The sequence below is a fragment of the Mycetomoellerius zeteki genome, unplaced genomic scaffold (assembly GCF_001594055.1).
Source record: "Mycetomoellerius zeteki isolate Tzet28-1 unplaced genomic scaffold, Tzet1.0 scaffold68, whole genome shotgun sequence".
NCBI lineage: Eukaryota > Metazoa > Arthropoda > Insecta > Hymenoptera > Formicidae > Mycetomoellerius > Mycetomoellerius zeteki.
The window spans coordinates 566,718-593,453 of record NW_017257697.1 but is presented as its reverse complement, the minus strand read 5'-3'; the positions used below and the strand labels follow the sequence as shown (position 1 = coordinate 593,453).

The window sequence follows — 26,736 nt, the reverse complement described above, 5'->3', positions numbered from 1 at the left end:
AATTAATCAAATTATTTCTTTATATTTATAATCACATAATAATTTATATATGAGTTACATATGAACTTAAATGTGAGTTACTATACATGTGATATCAGCCTTTTTGTTACTTTTGTAAATGTAAAATTTATAAAAAAAGGTTTAGGTAATTTCTCCCAATTCTTTTCTCTGCCTACGTTATAAATAACTTGCATCACAATACCATAGCAGAATTTTTACATGATATACAAAGTTACTCCTACTGTTGCAATCTAAATCTTTTACGATATCGTCATCATGATGACACATCGACAATTGATTTTATCAATTTTGTTAAGACAGCTTATATTAGTTAAATCGTTATAGGGCGGTTGTTCCATCTTCGAATAAACTATGTGGTAATTTACCTACTAAATAAACAAAAGAGTAAAAGAGTAAGAACATATGAGTGTTAATAAGGCCATCACACACAAAAGGACATAAGTTGCATAACCACAGCATAAAACTGCTGGACCAATGAGCATCCGACATAAAAATCATATCGATTTACATAAAATGCTCATTGGGCTCGATTTACATAAGATGCTAAGGGCCTTATGCTATGGTTGTGATTATGCAGCTTATAATTTTGTGTGATGGCCCTAAGAGAGTAAGACAGTGAGCTGAAGTTTACTGAAAGGTGGAACAACTCAGCCTAGTTGTCTTGTTTTCCTTTTTACCGATGCCTGTCATCGCTAACGATCGCAAATTATGTGCATCTGTTTTTAGTGAAATTAAAAAATAGACATATTATCAAGTTAACATTTACAGAAATCGTTTAATAGCAGATTGGAAGGTTGATAGAAGAATATTTTTTACAAGATCTTATTTATTCTATCCTTGCCAAAAACCTAAAGAATTATGACTTGAATTGATCAAGTTAAATATTGAAAACTTAACTGGGATGAATGAATTATTAATTAGTTAAACAGTTTAAGACGAGCGTAAGATAATGTTTTGTTATAATTTTAGATTTTTAGTTATATATATATATATACATATGCAGAAAGAGAGACGATAAATGTACATAACGTTCTTTTCGTAATAAAAACGACTGAAAAACAGATTTTTGTTGGTTTTTTCTGACTTTTTAGAGAGCTTCCCTGCAAATAATGTCTCGATAAACCTCTACTGTTTTTAGAAATAAATCGGAACTCCCTTCGAGCAATATGATAATAGATTATCAACGGAATCGATAACTGATCAATATTGAATTATTAATAGTTTAAAGTTTAAACATAGTTACGTTTCCGATGTCGATGGGAGATGCGCGTTTACTTTTTCACGGTTCAAGTCGAAGATTAGAAAGGGAAAGATATTTACTTCTTGATCGAATAAACATTATTTCGTCATCTGTTGACGATGCATTTGTCATTTATTGAGGATTGCTTTCTGAAGGAGCTTTTTTCAAAAATATAACTTTGCCAAAAATGCGTGCTTTGCAAAAAATAAATCAAAATGATATCTTAATTTTGGAAATTAATAACGTGTATCTATAGATATACGTATATCTATACGTGTATCTATAGATATACGTAAAAATATCAAATATAAATGCACAGAATGTACTTCTTCTCACATTATGAAAATAATTTGAAGTCGACTTTTTCAATAATTTTTAAAGTTAAGAAAAATGAAAAAAAGTACTTTTATCGTAAGACTTCAAATCGAGAGTCAAATGGGAATAACATGATTTACATTCTTAAACTATTTTCAGGGGTTTACTTTAATACTTCAATTCTGATTCAATCGCAAAGATATACAATATTAAAAATTGAAGAGAGCTGCGATAAGTGGTCTCGATAAATCTCTCTCGACGTTTTCGCTCTAAGTTGAAAAAATTGATTTCAGATTAATGAACAAATAATGCACAGACGAATATATGTGCAAGGAATGGAATGTCGTGTATAAAAACATAATTTGGTTATTTGATATGATTTTTTAATCATTTATGGAATTATTTATATTATAACGTATATAAGGTATATTTACAGAAACGTAATATTGTATCAGATTGATGTTATTTTACTAGCTATTATGACTCGTATAAGAATTACATAAGCAACACCAGCATCTTACAATATTATCGGTTCTCGGAATCGATATATATGTATATATACATATATACATATATATATATATATACACACACATATCGGAGTTGGCAAGTAACGCATTATTATTTGTAACGCCGTTACTTTGTTGATCGCGCGCGTTACCTTATTATAATAATGATTTAGTAATGACATTGTGATTTTTTTATGACGATAATGTTAACATCAGAGTTAGAAAAGTCAATCGTTACTAATGGGTTGAAAAAGTCATTCGTTACTGAAAAAAATAACTCCTAATTTGTAAAGCGTTACTTTTTACTCGTTACTTGCAACAAGTAATGTTACGCGTTACTTGTTACTCATTACTTTTTTCAGTAAGTAACACATAATGGTGATAAATTACTTTTCAAAGTGATTTTTTTAATCTTAGCACAACCTTAGCGTTTAATTAGTTAGCGTTACTGTCATAAAACATTGCAGCATCGGTATCAAATTATTTATTATAAAAAGTAACGACAAAATAACTGAAAAGTAACGTTTGCCAACCCTGACACATATTATATATATCGATTCTGAGAACCGATAATAAAATAAAATGTTTTATTTTATTTTATTTTATATATATATATATATCTCAACGTATATAAAACATTTTATTTTTGTCTGCTTTGTGAAAAATGATACAATTGGAGTAACCCCCGTAAAAATGTAACCGAATCTATCAGAGGTATGCCGCTTTAGTGAAAATTCGAATTCGTGGATATTTGTAATGTTATTACTTTTATATTTTGAGTCTTTTAGTAAATAAATTATTTTATAGAAATTCTACTCATCATAAACAAACGACGATTTTGATCCATTTATAACTTTAATTTTCATTTTAAATATATTCCAATTAATGTATTTTTAATGAATATATGCCATAATTTCTTATCTAAATGTTCATATTTAAATTTCAGTTTTTTTAAAAACGAACTTATTCTAATATATTTATTTAATAATTTATTTTCTACAACAGTTTGTAACAGTTTTTCTCTTATTTGGCGAAATTGTAGGACAATTTCACAATTTATAAATAAATGCAAACAAGCATATTGTATTCTTTATCTTCCTAGCTTATTATACAATATTAAAAATAATACAAAAATATTCTTTCGTTGCTCTTTGCATTACTGCGCTTTTTATACCCGTATTTCCGTAATATCTAGAAAAATTGTTTATGTGTGAAAGCACTGTGAACACGTAGCTTTCACGTTTCTCGTCCAGAATATGGAAGAGAAATAGTTTACTTATTTAGTAACCTTTTGCCCGAGTTATCGTGGCGGACCTTATTCTCGGTGAACCATGCTTCAGACAGATTCTTGCAACGGAATCAAGAACGCAAACATACTCTAGATTCGTGCGTGCACGAATCATCGTTTTAATCTTTTTTAACTCGATAATTTCCCCTGGCTATCAAATGTTCTACAGTAATTCGCTCGTCTACAGGCCGCGTTACCCAACGAATCCAATGAATAGCTAAAGGAAGTTTGCACGAACGTTTCAATTATTTCGTCATTAATTTGATTGAAAAAGTATCTTATATATCTTGACGGAAGTAATACTTTTCAGGCAAATATTTAGTTTCTAATAATTACTAATTTACGAAAAAAAAGTAAAAAATTATGTTGTAATAAATATTATCGAATAAGAATATAAAATAAATTTTATAAATTTTATTATTTTAAACATATTAATTAAATTAAAAAATAAAAGCATTTCTTTTTTCACTTGAATTATTATTATAAGGAACAAAAATATTTTTAATATTAAATTATATAAAAGAATCATTTGATTTGTCAAATTATAATACATTTACGCATAATTATTTGAGAGAATAAAAAATTAAAATGTAATAAATAGAATATATCGAAGATTTTCGCTCGAGGAGGTTTATTTTGACAAGATTTGCCACAAGTAGCATTGCTATGTTTTGAAGACATCGCAGATATGTAGTCACGTTGCAGTGCTTAGACAAGAGTGCTCACGTCAGCGTGTCTACGAACAAGTGATCATCTCCAATTATCCTCTTATGAGTTTTCTTATAGATTAAAAGTGCTCACGTACTAGCGACCTTCGCGCAAGGTTGCATGACCGCACCGTGAGTCACTTTCCCGTGTAAAAAATTGACGAAAGAAATTGACAGGAATTTATTTGGTGAAATTACGAATGCTTAATATTAAAAATTCAGAGGTTCATCAAAAATAGATGTAAAACATAAGTTAAAACAAATAGATCAAAGATATACGGTTACAAATGCAACATGTAATTGATATAATTATTAATATTGCGTTAAATATAAATATAAAATGTAATGAATAGTGAATGTAATTATGTATTATTATTACTATATTATAATATGAAAACGTTTTTTTTAATTTAAAGATAACATAGAAAGAACGATTCTACTTTTATAAAAGTATATTTAAAACTTTAGCTGGATAAATCTGAAAATAATTTTGTTGGTCCATCAAAATAATTATGTAGGATACTCAAATTGGTTACTAGAATATAAAAAAACTTTTTGCGTGTTATTATATTTGAGTATCTTACATAATTATTTAATTAAAATTATTTTCGGATTTATAACCAAATTTGTAGATATTTAACGAAACTATTCCTTTTATTCTTTGTAGGAATTTATAATACGTAACTCTCTTCGTTGAATAATTCTATCAATATTTTACGTGATTCACCGCAAGAATAATTATGTTTTGTAGAATATATTTCGAATCTGTGTTATTTTAGCTGATCGCAAAGGTGTAAACTGAGTCGCACACAACACCGCATCAATATCATTTGCAAATCAGAGAACACTCATGAATGTAAACGTGCGAGTTTTATGCACGAGGTATCTCGGGATAAAACTGAGAAACCGTAAATCATTTATGTATGCTTCAGCGATCGATCTTTCAAAGCCTACAGGGATAAAACTTCGCCCTCAAAATATACTATTTCTTGGAGGTTTATCCTAGATATACAGAGTGCAGAAATTTTCCGCGTTGCTCTATTTTTGTCAAATATATCGCAAGTGAATTTAATAAAAATTTTTATGCATTTATTTATAAGTTGCATTTTATAAATGTATGTTTTTTTACAAAGAGATTTGAGAGAAAAGAAATGGAGCACCAAATATCACGTTCGTAAAACAGCTACGTTGATAAATCCTGAACTAATTTCCTGGTTATCGTTTGATTCATGAGAAATACGCAATAATTATCAATAATATAATTGATAGCTTCTTTTGTTTGCTCGTCGACTTGTCTCTCTTAGCGACATTTTTCGCAACCTTCGACCTTGGAGGCTTTATGTGCGTGAGTTTGGATTATTCATCCGGTAAATTCTCGCAACATATACTTCATCGCCAAAGATTTACAGTATACACATCCACACACCTCCCCCCCCCCCCCCCCCACACACACACACTCATATATTATATACAAGGTGATCCACGCAAAAGTCAGACTTTCGAAAATATTTGCAATTTATGAGAGTTTGGTAAATTTTTATCTGAGAACTAAAGAAGAAATAATATCTTTTTCACTTTTTGCTTTTTCGTTAATATTGACTATTAATCGCTAGAATTATTGAAATATATCCTTGATTAGAAACTCTAAATTGTTTCAGAGGAAAATCAGAGTTTTATTAATTGTATTGAAATTCTAAAAATAATTTGAAAGTAAAATAAGGATGTGGATGTCGCTATTTCCAACGGTTTTCCATGGAAACAGTTGCATGTGGATCATCTTGTATATACATATATGTATTAGTACAACGACGAAACTTGCTTACGAACGATCACGGGACTGACGTAATATCTCTTAGGCCCCACTACGCGAACCGAAGATCGGATCGAGGTTTCAAAGTCCCTGACGAAGAGCAAGCGAGCGCCAGTATGCTGCTTTCGTTACTGAAGGTAAGATACGTATTGAAAGTATTGGAAATAATCAATTATCAATATAAAGGACATTAAAAAAATTATTTAATATTAAATAAAAGCATAGAGCGTTATTACAACTAAATAATTATTACGTTGAAAATTAGAAAGAGTAACAAAATATCGCTTGAAGAAATAAAATTCTTAAAGAATTAAATATATAAAACAGAACAAGAAATTTTTCGATATGTTAATTGTATTTATTCTCAAAGATCATTTGACTTTCTATATATCTCTTTGTTGAACTGTAATTGTGATAATATAATATTTTGGATAAAGTATTTTCGTTCAGATAAATTGCATGAGTAAAGTATTATCGCATTAGTCTATTAATAATTGAGCTAATGCAAAGTGACATACATTTAATACTTGTTCGATGGATTGGATTAATTATGGACTCGTTATAATTTCAGACAGCGAAGATGAAGACGTTACTCTCGGCCGTTTTTGTGGTGCTGTGCATCAAGGCAGTGTTCAGCGCAGATCCTAATGAGCACAACAAAGTAGTCTGCTTTTGGAATAGTACCGCTTACGAGAGGCAAGGTGAGGTCGTTTGTGCTGGATATATTCATTACTCATACTCTTGAGACGCATAAAGCCTGTGTTGAAATATTCATAATCTTGTAGATTACCTAAAGAAAACAATTTTCTTGAGAATTGCTTCTTGAGAATTAAAAGCTATCAAGGATATATATAATCTCTTTAAGGAATTTGAAATAAGAAATAAGAATCTAAAGAATAAGATATTTGATGTAACGTTTGCTAATTTTATTATGCAACAATAATAAAAATTAAAACATATATGTTATATTTTTTTTAGATAATATAATTAAAAATAATTTTTTGTTACCAAATCACAAAAGTATAAGTCGTTTATGGAAAGATAATTTTTTATCTTTTTTCGGATTTTAAGTAGCAATAGCAAACGTTAAATATAAATTTTGTAAATTCAAGTTCAATTAATATTGTACTTAATATAAAATATCATCACTAAATTATGTTATTTTATATCTAACATTTAAAAATTAAAATAGTTATGAAATAAACATGTTAACATTTTCTCTTCACTGAATTTATTATATAATATTTCCTATATATCTTAAGATATTTGTAGCTATTAGTAATGTAAGTTCTACATTGAAACTTCTCTGGCTTGTATTTATTAGAGAGTTTATATCGGTACTTTGTGTTTATGCTGAGCTAGATGTTAAAGTCAAACACACCGCAAAGAGCATTGTAAATCTAACAGATATTCCACGTGGTAATTCATAACTAGAAGCTAATATCACAAATTATAAATGTGAGAATTAGATTTTTTATGTTTTTAGCCTTCAATTTTTTTAAATTGAAACAATTATTTATCTACAAGATATACGCTTTATGTGCACAAAGGTTTTTCAGTTAAAACAATTATTTCTCGTTATCAAGAAATACGTTTTACGTTCACAAAGCTTTTTTATTTTTGAAGGTCCAGCAAAGTTTCAACTTGAGGACGTCAAATCCGCCTTGTCTCTTTGTACTCACCTTGTGTACGGATATGCTCATATCAATTCCAACTTCGAGATTGTTCCCGGTTCGCCGAATTTAGATACCGGATCGGGTTATTCCTATTACAGACTCGCCACGCAGTTGAAGCGATCGTTTCCCGATCTGAAAGTTTATCTGAGCGTTGGGGGAAATTCCGATCCTTACGATGAGGAACACAAATATCTCGTGTTGGTGAGTGCGATATTGATGTTATGATTTTGTTGTTTTGAGTGATAATTTTTAATATTCAATGAAAGATCATTAAAGTGAAACTTTTCATATCTAATTTAAAGTAATCGAAGGATACGTTCAGAAATGAAATAAAATCGCAGTAATTAGCAAAAAAGCAATATAAAGAATTAAACAAAATGAAATTTTTGAAATCGATAGACCGAGACTTCGGAAGGCAGAACGAAGTTTATCAACTCCGTAAACCGGTTGCTAAACGACTACGACTTCGACGGAATTGACCTGGCATGGCAGTTCCCATCGGTCAGACCCAAGAAACAGCGCAGCACTATCGGGTCCCTCTGGCATGGTTTCAAGAAAAAACTCGGCTACGGTAAATTCGAGGATGACAAGGAGCAAGAGCATCGCGATGGTTTCACAATCTTGGTCCGTGACCTCAAGGCGCAACTCAGACCGAGATTCAAAGCTCTGACTCTCACGGTATTGCCTCACGTTAACTCTACCGGTTAGTATCCCATGTGGACAATAATTAATAATAAAATTACTAATATAATATTATATATTAATAATATAACATTACATATTAATAATTATTATTTGTAATTCTGATTACTATAGTAAGCAGTTCCTTACAGAAATCTAATACTAGTCAATTTATTACAGCTCGGAAAGAACGATTTTGCTGAAACATCTAAGAATTTAGCTATAAATCTGAAAATAATTTTGTTAGATTATCAAAATATAATTTAGGACGCTCAAATTAGTTGCTAAAACTTTTTGCAGCATTGCTCATCATGTTTGAATTTGCTATATAATTATTTTGATGGTCCAACATAATTATTTTAAGATCTGTATCTATCTAAATTTTTTCTAAATCACTTTTTCCATGTGAAAAACAGTAATTACTTATTTGGAGCAAAAAGCACTGGAACAATAATACTTAAAATAAATAATTAATTACTGTCTTTTAGTATTAAATTGGCCAGTACCTATACAGGGTGTTTCCAAATTAAATCGCAAAACTTCGGGAGCGTGTAGAGGAGTAAAAAACTAAGAAAAAAAGTCCTATAGACATATGCTCGTTTTTGCTCCGTTTCAGAGAAATCGAAAAAAAATGTTTTTTTTACCTGCAAGATTAAATGGGGACCGTTTTCTAAATTTCTTGGAGAATGAATTTTCTGACTATTTAGAAAACATCCCATTACAACAACGTACTGAAATGTGGTTTCAATTAGATGGATGCCCTGCTCATTACAGCAGAGTCGCTAGAACCTGGTTAGATAGAAAATTCCCACAACGATGGATTGGACGTGGAGGAGCAGTACATTGGGCAACTCGTTCGCCCGACTTAACGCCATTAGATTTCTATGCATGGGGTACTCTGAAGCAAGAAGTTTATTCTTCGCCTATTCAATCAGAGCAACATTTGAGAAATCGTATCGTAGCTGCAGCGAACAGAATATCGCAAGAACAGTGCCTGGCTGCTACAAGAGCCGTGTTTGACAGATGCAATGCTTGTATTGCTGCAAGAGGTGCACATTTCGAACAAAATCTTCATTAAAAAGTTTATAAATAAAATAATTAAAATAATAAATTAAATATATTTTTTTCTTTTTTCGTGATTTCCTGCGAAACAAAGCAAAAAGGAGCATATGTCTATAGGACTTTTTTTCTTAGTTTTTTACTCCTCTACACGCTCCCGAAGTTTTGCCATTTAATTTGGAAACACCCTGTATATTGGATTTCCGTATAGGGCATCTATAACAGTAAGTAAATTATACGTTTTAAACATGGTTACACGTTTTTCTTTGATAGTTTACTACGACGCTAGATTATTGGCGCCCAACATCGAAGCCGTACATCTTTTCGCTTTCGATCAAAAAACACCAGAACGTAACCCAAAGGAAGCTGACTTTACGGCACCAATTTATGCCAGTTACGGCCGTGTAGCGGAAGACAATATCGATGTTGCGACAAGGTAAGTCTCGCTCCTTTTCCACAACGCGTCTCCATTATTTTCCCGTATCGTCGCGAAATATAGTTTAACATAACGCAATCAATTTATGGCAGTTACGGAGACGAGGGAGACAATATTGACTCTGCAGCAAGGTAAACATACCTTTCTTCCCGTAATGCATTTATTAATTTTAATATACATATAAAATACAGTATATACCCGCCTAGTAAATTTACATGCAATTTCCCATTTTTTATTTCCCTTAATTTTTCTACATTAAATTATCATATTCAATTCTGTTTTCTCTTATGCTTAATTCATAATTTTTGGAAATAAATTATATGATGCATAATTTATTTTTTATCAAGTCAATTACTGTTTATAATATCTATCTGTACATTAATATTCATAAATATTCATCAACAATCTTAACATCTCAGAAGCTAAAAGATTATGTCTATATTTATGTAAATGTTCCTTTTTATACTGAGCGCCTGTCTAACTTGTTCGCTAAAAGCGGAGATATTTTGCACAACGCACCGCTTTTACAGCTCGATAAGAATAGCATCGAAATAACAAGAGAAATTCCTCTGCAGGTACTGGTTGGAGCATGGGACTCCCAGTAGCAAGATCGTCATCGGTATTCCTACGTACGCTCGCACGTGGAAGTTGACGGAAGACAGTCAGATTTCCGGCGTGCCGCCCATCGTGTCCGACGGTCCAGGTGCTCCTGGGCCCAACACCAACGAACCAGGGCTGCTGTCCTACGCCGAGATGTGCTCCAAGCTGACCGAGCACGCGGCGGGACGTTTGAGACGAGTCGGCGACCCATCCAAGAAGTACGGCAACTACGCTCATGAGTCTTACAACGGTGAAACTGGAACTGAGGGACTCTGGGCAGGTTACGAGGATCCAGACACCGCCGGTAATAAAGCTGCATTCGTGAAGGCTAAAGGTCTCGGCGGTGTAGCGATCGTAGATCTGTCCTTGGACGATTTCCGGGGTGTTTGCACCGGCGACAAGTATCCTATCATTAGGGGAGCTAAATATAAGCTGTAAAGAGTGAAGATTCGATCTGGACAGTAATCGGAATCGAAATTCGAATCTATATCAATATCCGACCGAAGGAAGTTTGGAAAAAATATTTCTGATGCTGGCCACGATTTGCGTACGATGGATATTTATATGTATTGTCCGACGAGCGCGAGCTATCAAGACTTTTAACGAGAAAATTTTTAACGGGAGAATTTCAATGAGAATCGTGATGCTGGCACTTCGAATGTATTGTACGTGAGGATAATAAAAAAATATCGCTGCTTTATTATTCAAATAGTTTGATCTTAATCCTTCCTATTATTTTCGAGAGATAAGCTCATCCTGTAAAAAAATAAGTGCACTAAAATCGTCTTATAAGAGTTCTGTTTATAAACAATTACCTAACATTGTCTTATGTACAGAGAAAAAATGTACTATGTTTTAACAAATATTTGATTAAACTTAACATTTACTTACTGATAAATAAATATTTACTAAATAAAAAGAAATGATAGTTAAATCAAATTAATGGTTTTCGTACCAATAAATATATGTTTACATTTAATAAATATTCAGTTAGTATTAATTAAACAAATATTTATTAAAATTTAGTACATTTTTCTCTCAATGTAAGAATTCAATTTGCACACAGTTAATTATTTGCACGTTAAAATCATTTCCTGTAAAATTAAACTAAAAAATTTGTATATTATCATCTAATTTCGAGAATGGAAGTTATGCAATTTTACGGAATAAACCGTCGGTTTCTTTGTTTTATATTCGCTGATAAATAAGAAAGCGTTGATTCTGAAAAGGACAAAGGATAGAAAAATGGAAAAACTAGGAGTTGCACATAGATAGAGACATTCACATATATGATATATATATATATTTTTTTATAGATAATATATTTTTTCGTGCAGTCTATTTTTCCGGTCAAACGATATATTTGCACGGGTGTATAACAAAGGTTCTCCTGTAAACGGACTATAGACTCGTTAACATATCCAACATCGAAGATTACGTCAAACCAGATACAGTTAATAATCCGCAGCCATTCTCACGCCGGTTCGAGTCAAACCTCTTCTTCTATCTCGACAGTGAATTCAAAATAAAATTATAAAAGATACGCACACATAGTGAATCGTTGGTAAATCTGATTATTCTATCGTGATTTATTCGACGCAATCTACTGATCGCGTGTCTTGATCGTGCTGAACGCTGTGTGGTGGATCATATCGCGTAGCATAGGCCGGTATTCATAGTTGATTCCTATTTCAAGACTATATCTTAAGTCTTATATAGTTAACTGTATTAGCATCTTGAATAGTTTTAAGATATTAATACAGTTCTGTGATTATTAATACATTTCGTGATATTTTAAGATTGCACTTAAGACGATTTTAAATATAAGAATCGACTACGAATACCGGCAATAAAAAAAAACTAGTATTTCTCTTTTTACAAAATATTGGGAGTGGTAGCTTTGTCAATAATTTTTTGTCTCTCTATGCTATAGATAATGCGATAGAGTTACGTTAACGAAGGAAGGACACTCGTGAGAATATATTATAACGGATATAATGAAACGATACTTGTCTAATCCCGCTTAATATTTCTAGGACTACGATTATTTCATCTCGATTCGCGAGTCCACGCGTGTTAAAACCGATGGAGTCCTCGTAAATGCTCTTTAAATGCCACCTTAAACATTCCTTAGAAAAATTTAATACTGAAAGTATGAATTAATTACTTGATTATTAAAAGCACTGTTGTTCTTAACAACAGTGCTTTTAATAATCAAAATAAGTAATTTTCAGTATTAAGTTGGACTTTTGTAAAGAATGGTGCAGGATTCGATGCAGAATCGTTTCTTCGTGGTCACTCACGAATAAAAAATGCAAATTAACTTAACCACAGAAATTAATTAAAACGCAAATGTTGAAAGCAGTTTGCTACTTTGACGATTACAAAGAACCTTGCTTATTTTTAACTCCTCATCTGTATAAGTAATGAATCGTATACTGATGGATAAAGTAATGAATAGATTACAGGATATCCGTTGAAATAATGACAGAATCAGCAAATCACCTAAGACAACCAATAAATATAAATAAAAGTTGCTTTTTTAAAAAAATAACTAGAGTAAGACGGTAAGACAATTCTGAATATAGTACAATTCAAAACGAAATAAAATTCGAATCAAACTTTGGAGGTTCAAGTTGGTAACCTTGATCATTACTGAAGGAGGTACGAAACAGGAAAAAATCAAACTTGAACTTCAAGAATTGGATTCAAATCTTATCTCATTCAGGATTGTACCATGTTCGAAATTACCACCGTATTCTATATGTTTCATTTATATATCATTTGATTCATTATTCGTTATTTTATTCATAAAAATATTACGACACAGTTATAAAAAAATAAACGAACTTTATATTTTAAGTTGAAATGTACAAATGTGTCCAATGTTTCAATATATCTCGGAACGACATGAAAAGAACGTCTATGGAATATTTTGATCCTCTAACATAATACTTCATTTTAGTCGAGCTTCGTTATTAGGATACAAAGAATCCACATAAAAATGAGCAAAGTTCTTTGTAAGATCCGATCGAGATTAGTACCGTACTTACTTTTATCGCTCGTACGATTTTAACGCGCAGTAAGCTCACGCGAACCGACTCTTCTCCCTGATCGTGACGTTCGTTCGCGGACAGAGGAAGGGTTCGCTTTGTCTATTTATTTATATGCTTGTGGGTTGCCTACGACACGGCGAGGGAAAGTGCGTATCTCGAATCATCGCGTCACGAATTACGTTAAATCACACATCTTGTTTGTTTTATATACTTAATACTGGAACGTTCATTCAAATGCTTAGATTTTATAGGCTTTAATTTGCTGTCGCGACGCAATATGGCACTTGGATTACGCGTGTACATTCATTGTTTGTAGGTACTTGCTGCTCTTCTCTGGACTATCGCTGTTAACGAGACAACTCGAAGAGCTAAGCGAACGTAGGAGGTATATCACAATATCTCTTATTTATTCTCAAATATAAACTGTTATTTGCCAGTTACTTCATGTTCGTCGTTAATTTAATAACGCGATAATATGAATTAAAATCAAAAGACAAGCAAACGGCTCGTTATCAAGAGTTAATTATAATTACAAACGTCAGCTTAAAAAAACAAATTAAAATGTTTTATATTTTAGCTTTGTATTTTATATATTTTTTAAAATTAAAATGTACGTAATTGGAAACAGCAGTATAAACTCCACGATTTTATTTTCTAAAAGCTACTGCTTCCTCTATATCGTAAATGCGATATACTTCCTTCATCCACTCGTTCCTCCAATCGCAAACGAGCGATTCGCAAAACCGATGCGCGTGAATAATTTCCACGCCCAACACGATATACCGTCGGTGTTATTTCTTGATATAAAAAATTATTCGGAGTGATGTTGTCGCGCGAAACTTGGGAGGAGCTCGCGATTAAGCGTCCGCGATGATCCCAGGCAGTTTAGTGGAATGAAATTGGTTTTACTTTCTCTCTTTTCTCGCTTCCTCGCTAATCCTTGGTTCGCTTTTGCGCGAATGCGGGTACGAACGATTAATTAGCTCCGATTACACGGAGATAAAGTGGATCTCGACTTTTGCAACCAAGCGACGAAGCGATATTTTTCACCCTGCAACGCGGTAATAGTGAATAAGTCGCTTGTTACGAAGCTTTTTCTTTTTTGAGTCGCGACACTGACCACTTCGTCCTATAAAAGTAAAAATGCCCGATCAAAGCAATAAAGGGATATTGGATCTCGAGATGCCGGAGTAGATACGCGGCGGATCAGATACGCAGCTAAGAGGAAATAATCTCTATCTTCAAACTGAGAAAATAGCTAGGAAGAACGAAACGGAAACAATTTCTGTCTCTAGAAGTGCTTTGCGCGTTATCGAAGCCGCGATGGTTATCGCGAAAAATGACGCTTCGGAAAAATCCTTGCGTAATGGTAACAATTCTCGTTATTAATACCCATCCTTAACGGTACAATGAAAGAAATTAAAACTGAAGATTAAAAATATGGGACGATTAAAATAAATAGATTATTAGAAAAATTGTTAGAAAAATTATTGAAATTATTAAAAGAATTAATTATTAGAAAAATAGGGAAACAAAAATGAATACTTGCAATTCCTTTCAATTAGCGATATTTAACACAGTTACTACAAAAATGACTTACTACCCAAAATATACAAATTAATCGCTTTTAGCAGAACATTTAATTTGCAACTGTTGGAGTTGAAGGTTTCTTCGCCGAGATAGGGCTATTTCTCTGAAAGTACAATCCAATTAGCACCACGAAAACAACAGTTTCAACAGTTACAAAATAAACATTGTGCTGAAAGCGTCCGTTAATGTAAACAATACGAATAAAACTGACAGACAATTTTCATATATAAGCAAAACTGAAATCTAATAGATAAATAAAAGACGAAGATAAATGCACACGGGAGATTTTTTCGTCGCGCCGCGACTTCCCGTTTGTCCTTCCTCACATTCTATAACTGAAACAAAGAATTTAAATAAAATAAAACTTACCGAAAATTATTAAGTATATCAAAACAGACTCGAAGCTTCGATCTTTGCGGCTCTACCCGGCCGCGAGTAACGCCCGAAAGCAGGATTCCAGATACGAGCGTATCAGAGTCCTACGGTGTTTCCTTAAGAAGTTTGTTACACGCTGTTTTTTTTGTTTCTTTTCATTTTTTTTTCTCTTTCTCTTATTTACGCTAATCTCTACATGACGGAACATCGTTTGACGTTGTACCTATTATCTTGGTCCACATTGTTGATGCTGAGTACCTTGAGGAGCTTCTCAGTATCCTTGAAGCCGTGCCTGCCGCGCTGCTGCTGTTTCATCAGCATCATCGTCGCCGACGCCGTTTTTTTCTTCTTCTTCTTCTTACGCTTGGTCTGCGGCAACGTCAGTTCTAGCATCTGCTCGAGCCGCAGGCGAATAGGCCAACCGGCGTTACCGTCCTCGGTGTCGCGATGATAGGTGTAGCTCGACGTGTTAGGCTCCTGCTGATCCCGGTGCTCCCACCACCACGGGTTCTTGCACGTCTGCTGATCGCGTTGCGGCTCCTGATAACCGTCCTCCTCGGCCATCGGTCGTCTCGGCTGCACGAAGGAGTCGTGAACGCGAACCGGTCGTGCCAGGGAGGATCTTTTCTTGACTGGCGTCAGGTGCGCGGACTGATGCCTCATCAAGGATTTGCTCAGACTGCCTCTCGTGCTCCGAATTCTCCTGAGTTCGTCGGGAGACATCGGTGCCTCCTCGTCGAGATACAACTCCGCACTCGAGGCCGGTAGATGATAATTACCGCGAATCCGATGACTGACGGCGACGGCCTCGCCGTCGTTTTTGCCGTTATTGTTGTTACTGTAATTATTATTGTTGTTCCCGCTGCCGCTGGGGTTGCTGTTGTCCACGTGACGACACTGTTCGGCGCATTGCAAGCAATCGTAATACTTTTCGGCGACGTGACGACGCATCGAGAAACGATCACGCATATCGGTGCAACGTCGACGTTCGTTGCTCACAATGACGCTACCGCCGCGTACGACTTGATGATGATAAGGCTGTCGTCACACCTCCTGCAGATATTTGAGAGGGCAGAGAATTTCCTTGTAGAGAACATCGCCCTCCTTGCCCGTATGATCGGCGGAACGCACGTCCGCTGCGCATCTTACCATCGCCACCCCGTCCATCTCTTCGCCCACTTGGATCACGATCTACATATATACATATATACATTGTGTAACGAAACGAAAAGATTGAACTTTTGCGTTCGCTCTCTCGAAGTAGGATAGGGCGGGGCTATTCCGTCAGTTTCAAACTTAAAGTAATACGGCGGTAAACAGTATCTCTTTGCAGTATCGTGATTACAATTACTTTATACAATCATGATTGCTTCTTGAGAGTACAAGCATGACTTTAAATGTTCAATATGTGCTGTTCAGAAAGGTAAACATTGTCGCAAGAAATGAACAAAAAGGCTCTGCTCTACCCTATAAAAATTCTTTTAGATGTAAAAATTTAATAAACATTGACACGAGTAAAACTAAGGCAACGTGAGTTGAAAATCTGATGTCGGTTATTTTTCTTTTCAAAATACTTCACGGATCGTTTCAAACCATATTTTTAATATCATATAACTCACATAAATACCTGATCTCGTAGCAGAGTTTGATCAGCCAGCTGCAAGTTGCGTGTGACCTGAAGAGTCCTTTGACCAGATTCCACCCGCATAACGTACGCACTTGGAAAATAACCAATACGGCCACCAAGACATTTGCCTTTCCACCAGTCTTTCTCAGATTTGTCGATCACCGTGATTTTGTAACCGGCCCTGTAATTACAAAGCGCGCGTACATAAACCAACACTCCACGCAATTAAACGCACGAATGGTATCGAACATTAATTAGAGCGTGTATTAAATTAGTTGTAATTTGCGATATACGAGCATGAGAAAAGAGAGTAATATAAACGAAATAATTATTCTTGCGTAATAAATCATGATATATATTTATTACGAAAGCAAAATGTAACGCAGATCGCATTTTTCTGGTATTTTAATCTTTAATTTTAATCTTTAAGGCATTCGCAGAAAAGGGTGTTACAAATTGAAAGGTCTGCTTTTGTTATGTTCGGAAAAAGTAAAACAGATATCATTATTCTTATAGTTTTTGAAATGAAAAATCTGATGGTGCTAGTTAAAATTACGTCACATGATGGGAGTAAATAAAAAATTCAATTTAAATCGAGAAAAAAACTTGGCGTTGCAGTCATTCATAAGACAGATTACCACGCTACATGTCCTAGGGAGAAATAAAAAACCGGATCGATGCGACGTCAATTAAACGTTGATAGACGTCTAAGTGACATCTAAGTGATATCTAATTGATGTCTAATCGACGTCAATCTGATTTTTATTTCTCCATATCGGTATTACACAAATAATATACTATCTTCATGTTTTGACATTAAAAATATAAAATATTTTATAAAAATGCTATACTTAATAGCAAAAATATAACAGCTGTACTCTTCTAAGAATATATGTATTTTTTTTGAGATCGTAAAACTTCTGATCATTTAATTAAAATGTAATATCTATAACATTATATATATTAATAAGAATTATCAATAAAAATTATGTCCTAAAAATTTTATTTTATAAAATACCTACATTTAATGCACACACACATAAGAAAATTATATTTTCTCCTTCGAGAACCCTGGATCATCTTTTATTAAAAAGTAAATTTAAGTGCTTATAATTGAAAAACTAACTTCAAGTGATTATAATTAAAAAACTAACTTCAAGTGGTTATAATTAAAAAACTATTATACTCCCTTGACATTTTGGTATTAGATTTTCGTTTCAAAATGATCGGAAATCTGTCCTTAAGCATTATTACGGTCTTTACTGAACACTCTGTCATCTGTTTCAAATATCAATGAATCGTCTATGTTAGCCTATTTAATACGCAAGATGAGCCGCTTATACATATAAAGGTAATTACATATTCGATTTTATTTAATGTCATTATGACGTCGATATTATTATTCCTTGCCACTTCGTTCCATTGCTGTTGCATAAATATAAAATTGAAACTTCGCGCCCCAAATCGCGCGGGAAGATAGCGTCGCTATGAAGTTAGCTGCGTATGCAAGTCACGTTCCCTATTTCAAGCTGACTAGCCTCGTATCGGCGCGGCGCGGCGCAGTGGCATATAATATTCGGAACAATTGAAACACAACTGCTTCGTTACGGAAATCGTAAACAATCGCTGTATCGTTATCGGTGAACTATGAAAATATCGCTTTCCTGGAAAATCTTGAGAAATATTCACTGGCCCGCGCGTCGCCCTGTTTGCCCACTCGGGGCCGGCGGGAGTGGGGGTAAGATGATTTGGCAGTATGGAGTTACGTTGCCCGCTGTCAATCGTCCAGATACTCCGGATTCAATCGGCGTTTCTTCGCGTTTTCTCGCAGTTTATTCGCACGAGAACGGGTCTTGCGAGTGTCGGCCTTGTCGGAATTGTCGGATTGAGTGACGGATGATGGTTTCGAATTGTGAGTTGTGCGTGATGTTGAACGTACGCGTATGTGTCTGATGCCGGTAGTCCATCTATCCGTCCGCTTTCAATCTGTTCGGATTTGTAAGCGTATCTAGAGGAAAAGGAAATATGGAGGAGAAAAGCAGAATCTACCGACAGAGGTAATTTCGATTTCGAAATTATAGGATAACGGTCGGTGAGTAGCGTGCCCGTTAATATTTGCTTGACGTTTGAATTTTCCGTTGACAGTGACGTACTTTGGGCTCGCAAATGTATACATAAGTTGATTTACGAGATTCTCGTAGTGGTGAGTATCTAATTAGATGCGAGATCTACCCCGTCTGACGAAAAATCCGCCGTTGAACATAGTTAGCTGTATTTAGAGGGACAGATTCATCAAGTGAACTCCGCGCGACCATCGAAGTTATTGAATAAAATTATATCGCGTCATATACAGGGTGATTCGAAATTCCAGCGTTCGGAGTACAGGACATGATACTTTATGCTACAATAAATAACTTTTTCCTTCAACAAAATTGCGTCCTTGATTGCGTCCGATAAATAATTTTTGCGCTTATTTGTTAACTTCAACCTGCAAAAACTACTTAATTGGACATTTTGTTAAAGGAAAAAGTTGTTTTTTGTGCTAAAACGAACAAATTTTTCCCGTAGTAAAATTACATTCGATAAATAATTTTTACGTTTACTCGTGTAACTGCAAAAACTACTTGTCAGACGCAATTTTGCAAAAGGAAAAAGTTGTTTCTTTTAGCATAAAGTATCATGTCCTGTACTCCGAATGCGGGAATTTCGGATCACCCTGTATCACATGGCAATTTCGTCGAATGAAATCCTACCGCTGGATAAAGAATATCGCGTCGGTAATATGGATTATTTTTGTGATTTGGAACGCTGTAGAAGATAACTGATGATTATAGTGATCTAATCGAGATTGCGTAATCGTATTATTTATTAATCTCGCTAGTACATTAAAATGTACATTAAATATACATACATTAAAATGCAGCGAACAAATAAATGAATCGTGAAAGTGCGCGAATGAATCATCAGTGCCATTTCAAACAATGGCTGGTATTCATAGTCCGTTCTTATTTCAAGATTGACATCTTAAGACTGTATTTAAGACGGTCTTCAATATAAGAATCGACTATGAATACCGCTTAATGAATAATCTTTAATGATAAATCAGTATATACTAATTATTAATTTTATGAAACTATTTTTAGACTAAAAGGATAACTAGAAAAGGAATAGCGGAGTAGCAGAGAAGATAAGGAGTGAAAAAGCAGCCGGCAGTGCATCGATTGGTAAGTCAATTAATTTATTATTTACGTTATCAATGTCGCGTCATTCGCAATATCTTTCGTTGTTGCATGCAAGAATTTTAATAATGGAATTACGAATATTTGCGTGCGAAAGTGTTTAAGGTATCTACATTGTTATAATTACTCTTAAATTATATTTTTTTAAATTATAATTGCACAAATTACTTGTAAAATAAACTAAATATTTCAAATGATTTGAATAAATCTAATATTAATTATATATAATATTTGAGTATATATATATTGTATATAAAGAAAAAAAATAGAAAAATTTAACGTAAAAAAATATGTAAAAATATATAATAAAATATAAAAAGATACAAAAAAATGTATAAAATATTATATATAAATATACAAAAAAACGATTCTTATTTCAAGTATACTTTATGCATCTTTTTGAGATAAAAGTGTTCATGTTTATAACTGTTAGATTGTTAATGTGAGGGCTTATAAAAAGGGATGATGAGGAAACGCTAGTTTTTTTCCATGCTACACGAGACAAGTTCTTACTTAAGATCTAGCTCGTCTGGATGTCGTGCCTCGAAGTTGTATAGAACAACGTAGAGATTATTCGGTGGCAGAACACGCTTGCCGGGTGGATTCAAATGGTTTTGATTGTTGGTGTGTGGTGACGGGCACGGCGATGTGCTCGCCGATGAGTATGACTTCTCATTATCGTCCGGTAGCTCCATACTGGACATCCGAATGGCGTTTCGTACATGTTTGTGCATTCCGTGACTCTGACCTGGGCTGCATGGCGCTGGAAATAACATTTGCACGCGAACCTGCGGCTCGTTATTATTGTTCGAAGACTAATTAGACTGCCACATGTAAAATGACAATTTCGCGCTTTCATGTAAAATCGAATTAAGTTCTTAAATACATTCTATATCAGTTTCTTTTGAAGCAAGCAATTGCAGAGTTTATCTAGATAAAACGCGATTTTTATAAAAGGAAAATTGTTTGCATATAAAAACTTATATATATCTTAAATTCATTAAAATTTATTTTGTTTTTGATATCTTTTCTCTCTACATGTATCAGATTTATATATTACGAATTACTATTTATATTACTATAAGGTTACGTTTACCGATTTGCAAGTTATAAAATAATATGTAAATGTTTTAGTATTTTGCATTTTATTAATATTGTTTCGTGAAAAATTTAAATTCTTCTTTTAAAATTTAAATCCGAGAATTAAAATATAAATTTACAAAAACACTTACACGCGATAATTGAGAACGAAAAAAATTGATTAACTCTTTCGTAACTCAAATATTTTTCCGTAACTAAATTCTTAAGACATTCAAGTTTAACTAAACGATCTTTTAAACAGTTTTATCGGAAGATCTCTTGTAAAATCAGCTATTTTACATGCACCAGTTTAATATTACACATCGCGATATTACGTTTGCGGTTACTTACACAGCCTGTTGATACTGCCGCTGTCAGAATGTCGGGGCGGTGTGGTTTCTCTTGTACCCGCGGCATAATAATCCCGTGGACGACGCACGTGCGCAGTGCCTTCCGGAGAGTCCAGACTGAGGCTCTTCATCCGCAGATTCAGTCTCTCACGTCTACGTTGCGGACTATGCGGTGCTTGGTTTTTCATAATTATCGGTTAGAAACGTGTTAGCCACAGTAAAAGTTGCATTTTCCACGCTGACATCGAAAATTAGACATAATAAATCGCGACTGATAAAAGAAATCTCTGAAATTATGAAAATCTAAGCCGTTCCGATGTATGTCTTCTTCTAATGAAAAATTTGAATTTGTTTTATAGATTGTTTTCAAGATGAATTGACGAAAAATTAAAGATATATTTCTTTTTAACAAATTTAATAATTACATTTTATATTAAAGATAAGTAGCCTAACATAAAAATAATCTTCAAATTGATTTAGTAATGTTAAATTCCAAATCTGAATATTCAATTTCAATTTGAATATTTATTCAGTTTTTTGTCTTTCAATAAAATTTATTTTAGAACTTTCAATCGTGACTCTTTAATGACTACTGATAAAAAATTACGGAAAGAAGTAATGAATAATCGATGAAATTTCTATAATTAGTTGAACGATAGATAATTCTATTTTTACAAATAAAATTCGTTTTTTACAAATAAAATTCGTGAAGGTATCTATCTTGAAAGAGATAATCGATCGTCAGCGTCGAATATGGAAATATCGGCTGCACGAGCAAGCAGAGCAAGCAATTTTTTTACAAATGCACTCTAATTACTTAATATAATTTATATACTGAAATAAAAAGCTTACAGGCAGCACAATTATAACGGGACACGACTCGCAACAAAATATGAAAAATATCAAAATTGCGGAAAATAAGACTTTTATTTACAATATTTACATATGTGCTTTCGGAAAAAATTCGCAAATAATATTCTCGATGTGCGCGCGTAAAATAATAATTCTCTGCATAACAAACCCTTTAGTTCTACTATTCTAAGTAATGTATTTTCAATCTTCTTCTCCTAATTACGTATTTCGATGGCACAAGTGTTGTATTGTAGAACGATAAATTATAACAAGAAAAACTGCAATACTCAATACAAAGATTTAACTGACGAGTCTTTTGAAGCAGAAAAAAACGAGCTTTTCTCTCGCAATGAATTCAGAGCATCGTTACATAAAGGCGTTACAACGTCTCTCTAAGCTTATTGTTAAATATTTACTTTCATCGCACTACCACCGATAAAAGCACGTTTCTAAAATTTTATAACACGGAGCTACATGGTCAACTGTCCTAAGATTGTTTTCGTTTTTAACTCCATACACTGTACACTATGAAATAGAAATAAACGAAAGAGAAAATGTCGAGCGATTAAGCCGCGTATTGGTGATAGAAATAAACACGAAACAAATCCCATTTCGTTTACGATAATAAAAGAGCCCCATATACAGTGGAGCCGATAAAATAGCCTCGCTATCAGCGTAAAAAGCGATAGTGGTCGTGTTATGTCGATTTAAATCGACAGCAAAGCGCAAATTGTCTTCCGCAAATTGTATTTACATACATATATGTAACGAATCACAAGCTGCGATTGGTTTTCTATTCACTCAAGCAATAAATCCGCTTTTGCGATTTAATATTTGTTACAGTCAATATCTACGAACATACAGTTATTGAAACGTATTTTTGAAAAATTTTCTATGAAAAAGCAAGATTTTTCTTCTTCAATCTAATTTTTTAAAATTCGCATTTAAAAATCATTTGTACTGTCTAAATTTCTTGGAGTGAAATCTTAAGAGATTAATCAAAAAGAGTGAAAATACTGCCATTCTTGAAAAAGAGTAAAAATATTTGCACTCGAATAAAAGTAGCAGATTGTCACTCTTTTGGAGTGAGATTCATTTCGAAGGAAAGAAATCTTACTCTCTCTCCTTTTAAAGAAATGAGATTTCATTCCTTTCGAGTGAATTTCACTTCAAAAAAAAGGATGAAGATCTGCCACTCTTATTCAAGAGTGCAAATATTTTCACCTCTTTTTTAATAGTGATAGTATTTTCACTCTTTTGGAGTGAGATTTCACTCCAAGAAATTTAAAGAGCATGTTAAAAAAAAATAACAAGAACGAAAAGTAGGAAGAAGATCCTAATTAAATCGATTGAAATCTCTTGAAATGATAATTTAATAATCCGCGAATAGAAATATAATAATTCCATAAGCTTTCTTTATTCTAATGTTCCTGCAGACAAATTCTTCTGTATCTTAATTTACATTTTATGCATATTATATTTCCAAAATGGTTTACATTTCAAAACAGTCAGTATATCAAACTGAAACTTTTATTCAACTTATATTTTAATTCAGAACGATAACTTTTGGAACAGTGCTCTCCCGTTAAACAATCCTAAGCATGATGGATCGTCGCAAATGATCATTGCAATGTCGAATGGATGTGTGTGTTTGTGTGTGTGTGTGTGTGTGTTGTGGGGGTGGTGGTGTGTGTGGGGGTTGGAGTGGGGTGGGAGGCTTGATAGATAAATAGGCAAACACACTTCGTGATGGGCGAATCAGGTTCAATTTAAAAGCGTGTATTTGCGCTCTTCTCGCCAATCTTGCGTGATCCTACACTCTTTCTGTATATTCTGGAAATATCCCATTGTATTTTTCCGCCTCTTCTTCGTGCAGCTAGCTAATTACTTCGGGGAAGTAAATTTCCAATGATCATGCATTCGTGATGAGTTCGATTCGCGTGAGGAACCTACTTTTCGATCGTTCTGGATATAATATATAGCGGTCTATTATATGTATAGAGGCGGATCGATACACTCGAGAATCAACAGCCACGTTTGCGCATCTGTCCGATATTCGCTGTCTCTGTGGTCATCCATTAGCGTCTATTAATCAACAAGCGCGAAATATCTCTTCAAACATCACGAAATGTAGTCAAGGATAGTTAATTAACGTATAGATGACATTATTTATTGTATAATATACAATACGGATTAAATATGTTTTAATAGACATATCGAACTGTCCCTTGGATATTTTTAAATATCCTGAAACATTCTAGACTTTTTAATATTTAATAATACTGCTATTATACATAGCCGTGAATCGCGCACAGATATAACATAAAATATTCATTATATCCTCTTCTCTCTCGTATAATAGTCCCTCATGTATAATAATTTACATGGCAGTTAACGAACGTTTAATGCTTGTTTCTACTAACGTAGATTAATTTTTAATGTCAGTTCGACATACTCTCAATGTTTTTCTAATGCTCATTTCTACTAATTAGAATTAGTCTTAGTAGAATTAATCTTAATCTTAGTTTAACTCACATTTTCTATCTTCTTCTAGTTCTAAGAATTAGAAAAAGATAAAAAGTACATAAAGAGATTAAAGTTAATCTACATTGAGAAATGGATATAATTCTTATAACTCTGTAGAAAAAGATGAAGAGAATTGAACCGAGATTAATCTATATTGATGGAAACGAGCATAAAAATTCAGGGATTATCGGGATATATTTAGATATTCGATGGATATCCAACAATGTCCATTAAATATATGTTCTTCTCGTACGGAGTGGTGGGAAGAAAATCGGGCAACGCGAGTCGTACAAACGAATAAATAAAATCGATAGTGCTCGAGCGGAAAGAAAAATGACGAGACCGGCGACGCCGCGGTGTCCTCGGGATCCTTTCCAAAAGAATTTGTATCCACGGATGTACTCGCGCAAATGCGTCATTCGACCGAGGCGACGCGATGCAACGCGATGCGACGCACCGTCATCGTTTTTTATTGGCGCCGCGTTGTGCTTGCACGTCCATCTCGGGTGTCCTTAGCGAAGCCGATGTCGAAGGCGGCGATTCCTGCGACATTAACACCAGAGGCTGCCCGAAGGGTCGCGTGCCGGAAGTGGATCCACCGCTGCCGCGCCCTGATCAATCAAATTTTAATAACGATCACAGCGATCATGCGACATTCCGATCTCTTCCGGTAGAAGTCAGTTTGTCTCTGAGTCACTCTTCATTCGATTTCTCAGTTGATCTCTCAGTCTCAAGATTGTTTAGGGTTATGGAATCGTTAAACTCGCACAAGTTCTCGTTAATGATTCACGTTAAGCTAGCACAGGCTAGAAATCCTACTGTTACTGATGTTCTTCGGGGGGGGGGGGATTAGTTGATATTCGGCGATATTCTTTTCTCGTTAGTTGCTCCTTGTGTTAACCTCCGTAATTTAGGTTTTTTATGTGTATCAATGTTCTTATTATGATATTATAATTTCGTTTCGCAAATGTCTACTGTTGTAAAAAATTTGCGGCTATAAACGAAAAGAAAGGGAATGGAAGCAATAATTAAATGATCGAAAAAGTCTCAAACATATAATAAACACTGTAATTAACTTAATCACTATATAGCTATTATCGTTATTATTTATTAATATCTACTTATTATGTTGTATATATACATTTAATGTGTTTCAATTATTACGGTTACTAATACCGTCATCATCAGTCGTTATTATTATTATAGATATTATATATGACAGAAAGCTAATGAGGGGTGATTTGGGATGGGGACTTGATAAGCCGTCCGCGATGAAAGTCAAGAGGGCAATAAGCGATAAAATATTTCTCTCGTCGTCGAGGAACACCCACGACGACAAAAATCAGCCCAAAAATTCTGATTTATCATCGTTATTCTTGAAACGAGAAGTTCTTTAACACTGAGCATGTTTGAAACGAAAACAGTAAATTGCACAGTTTATTGTTAGAAGAATTAAATATAATAAAACTGTTTGTTCGTTTGATGGATCAATACACTTGCACATATTTTATATATAAAATTATTAGCGATAAAATGGCTATCATATCTTAAACATCTAGAAATAATTTATCAAAATTATATAAAAAACGTTTCATGTTATACAGGGTGTTTCCAAATTAAATGGCAAAACTTCGGGAGCGTGTAGAGGAGTAAAAAACTAAGAAAAAAAGTCCTATAGACATATGCTCGTTTTTGCTCC

The 26,736-nt window shown here is 33.7% G+C and overlaps 3 protein-coding genes across 7 annotated transcripts in view; 1 reads left to right on the top strand and 2 right to left on the bottom strand.

Annotated features, from left to right (window-relative positions):
- Positions 1-5,937: 5,937 nt before the first annotated feature.
- On the top strand, positions 5,938-11,051 carry Idgf4 (Imaginal disc growth factor 4). Of its 2 annotated transcripts, XM_018457830.1 has the most exons (7): positions 5,938-6,027; positions 6,462-6,591; positions 7,517-7,767; positions 7,966-8,269; positions 9,580-9,742; positions 9,835-9,873; positions 10,318-11,051. In XM_018457830.1, exons 1-7 carry the CDS (start codon positions 6,007-6,009, stop codon positions 10,778-10,780), a joined length of 1,371 nt encoding a protein of 456 aa, XP_018313332.1. In that variant the 5' UTR covers positions 5,938-6,006; the 3' UTR covers positions 10,781-11,051. The 2 variants fall into 2 exon arrangements, with proteins under 2 accessions (XP_018313332.1, XP_018313331.1); XM_018457829.1 differs by lacking the exon at positions 9,835-9,873 and having other exon boundaries at positions 5,950-6,027.
- A 3,919-nt stretch (positions 11,052-14,970) lies between these two features.
- On the bottom strand, positions 14,971-16,351 carry LOC108728961 (uncharacterized). Its single transcript, XM_018457814.1, has one exon. The coding sequence runs from the start codon at positions 16,330-16,332 to the stop codon at positions 15,556-15,558; it is 777 nt and encodes a 258-aa protein (XP_018313316.1). The 5' UTR covers positions 16,333-16,351; the 3' UTR covers positions 14,971-15,555.
- A 37-nt stretch (positions 16,352-16,388) lies between these two features.
- The window catches only part of Stacl (SH3 and cysteine-rich domain-containing protein), a 50,607-nt gene continuing 40,259 nt past the window's right edge, over positions 16,389-26,736 (bottom strand). For all 4 annotated transcript variants that reach the window (XM_018457813.1, XM_018457809.1, XM_018457812.1 and 1 more), the window contains 4 exons: positions 21,661-21,834; positions 20,743-20,992; positions 16,991-17,171; positions 16,389-16,554 (listed from right to left, as the gene is read on the bottom strand). In XM_018457813.1, coding sequence (XP_018313315.1) covers positions 16,408-16,554; positions 16,991-17,171; positions 20,743-20,992; positions 21,661-21,834 — 752 coding nt within the window. In that variant the 3' untranslated portion in view covers positions 16,389-16,407. The remainder of the gene's footprint in view (positions 16,555-16,990; positions 17,172-20,742; positions 20,993-21,660; positions 21,835-26,736) is intronic.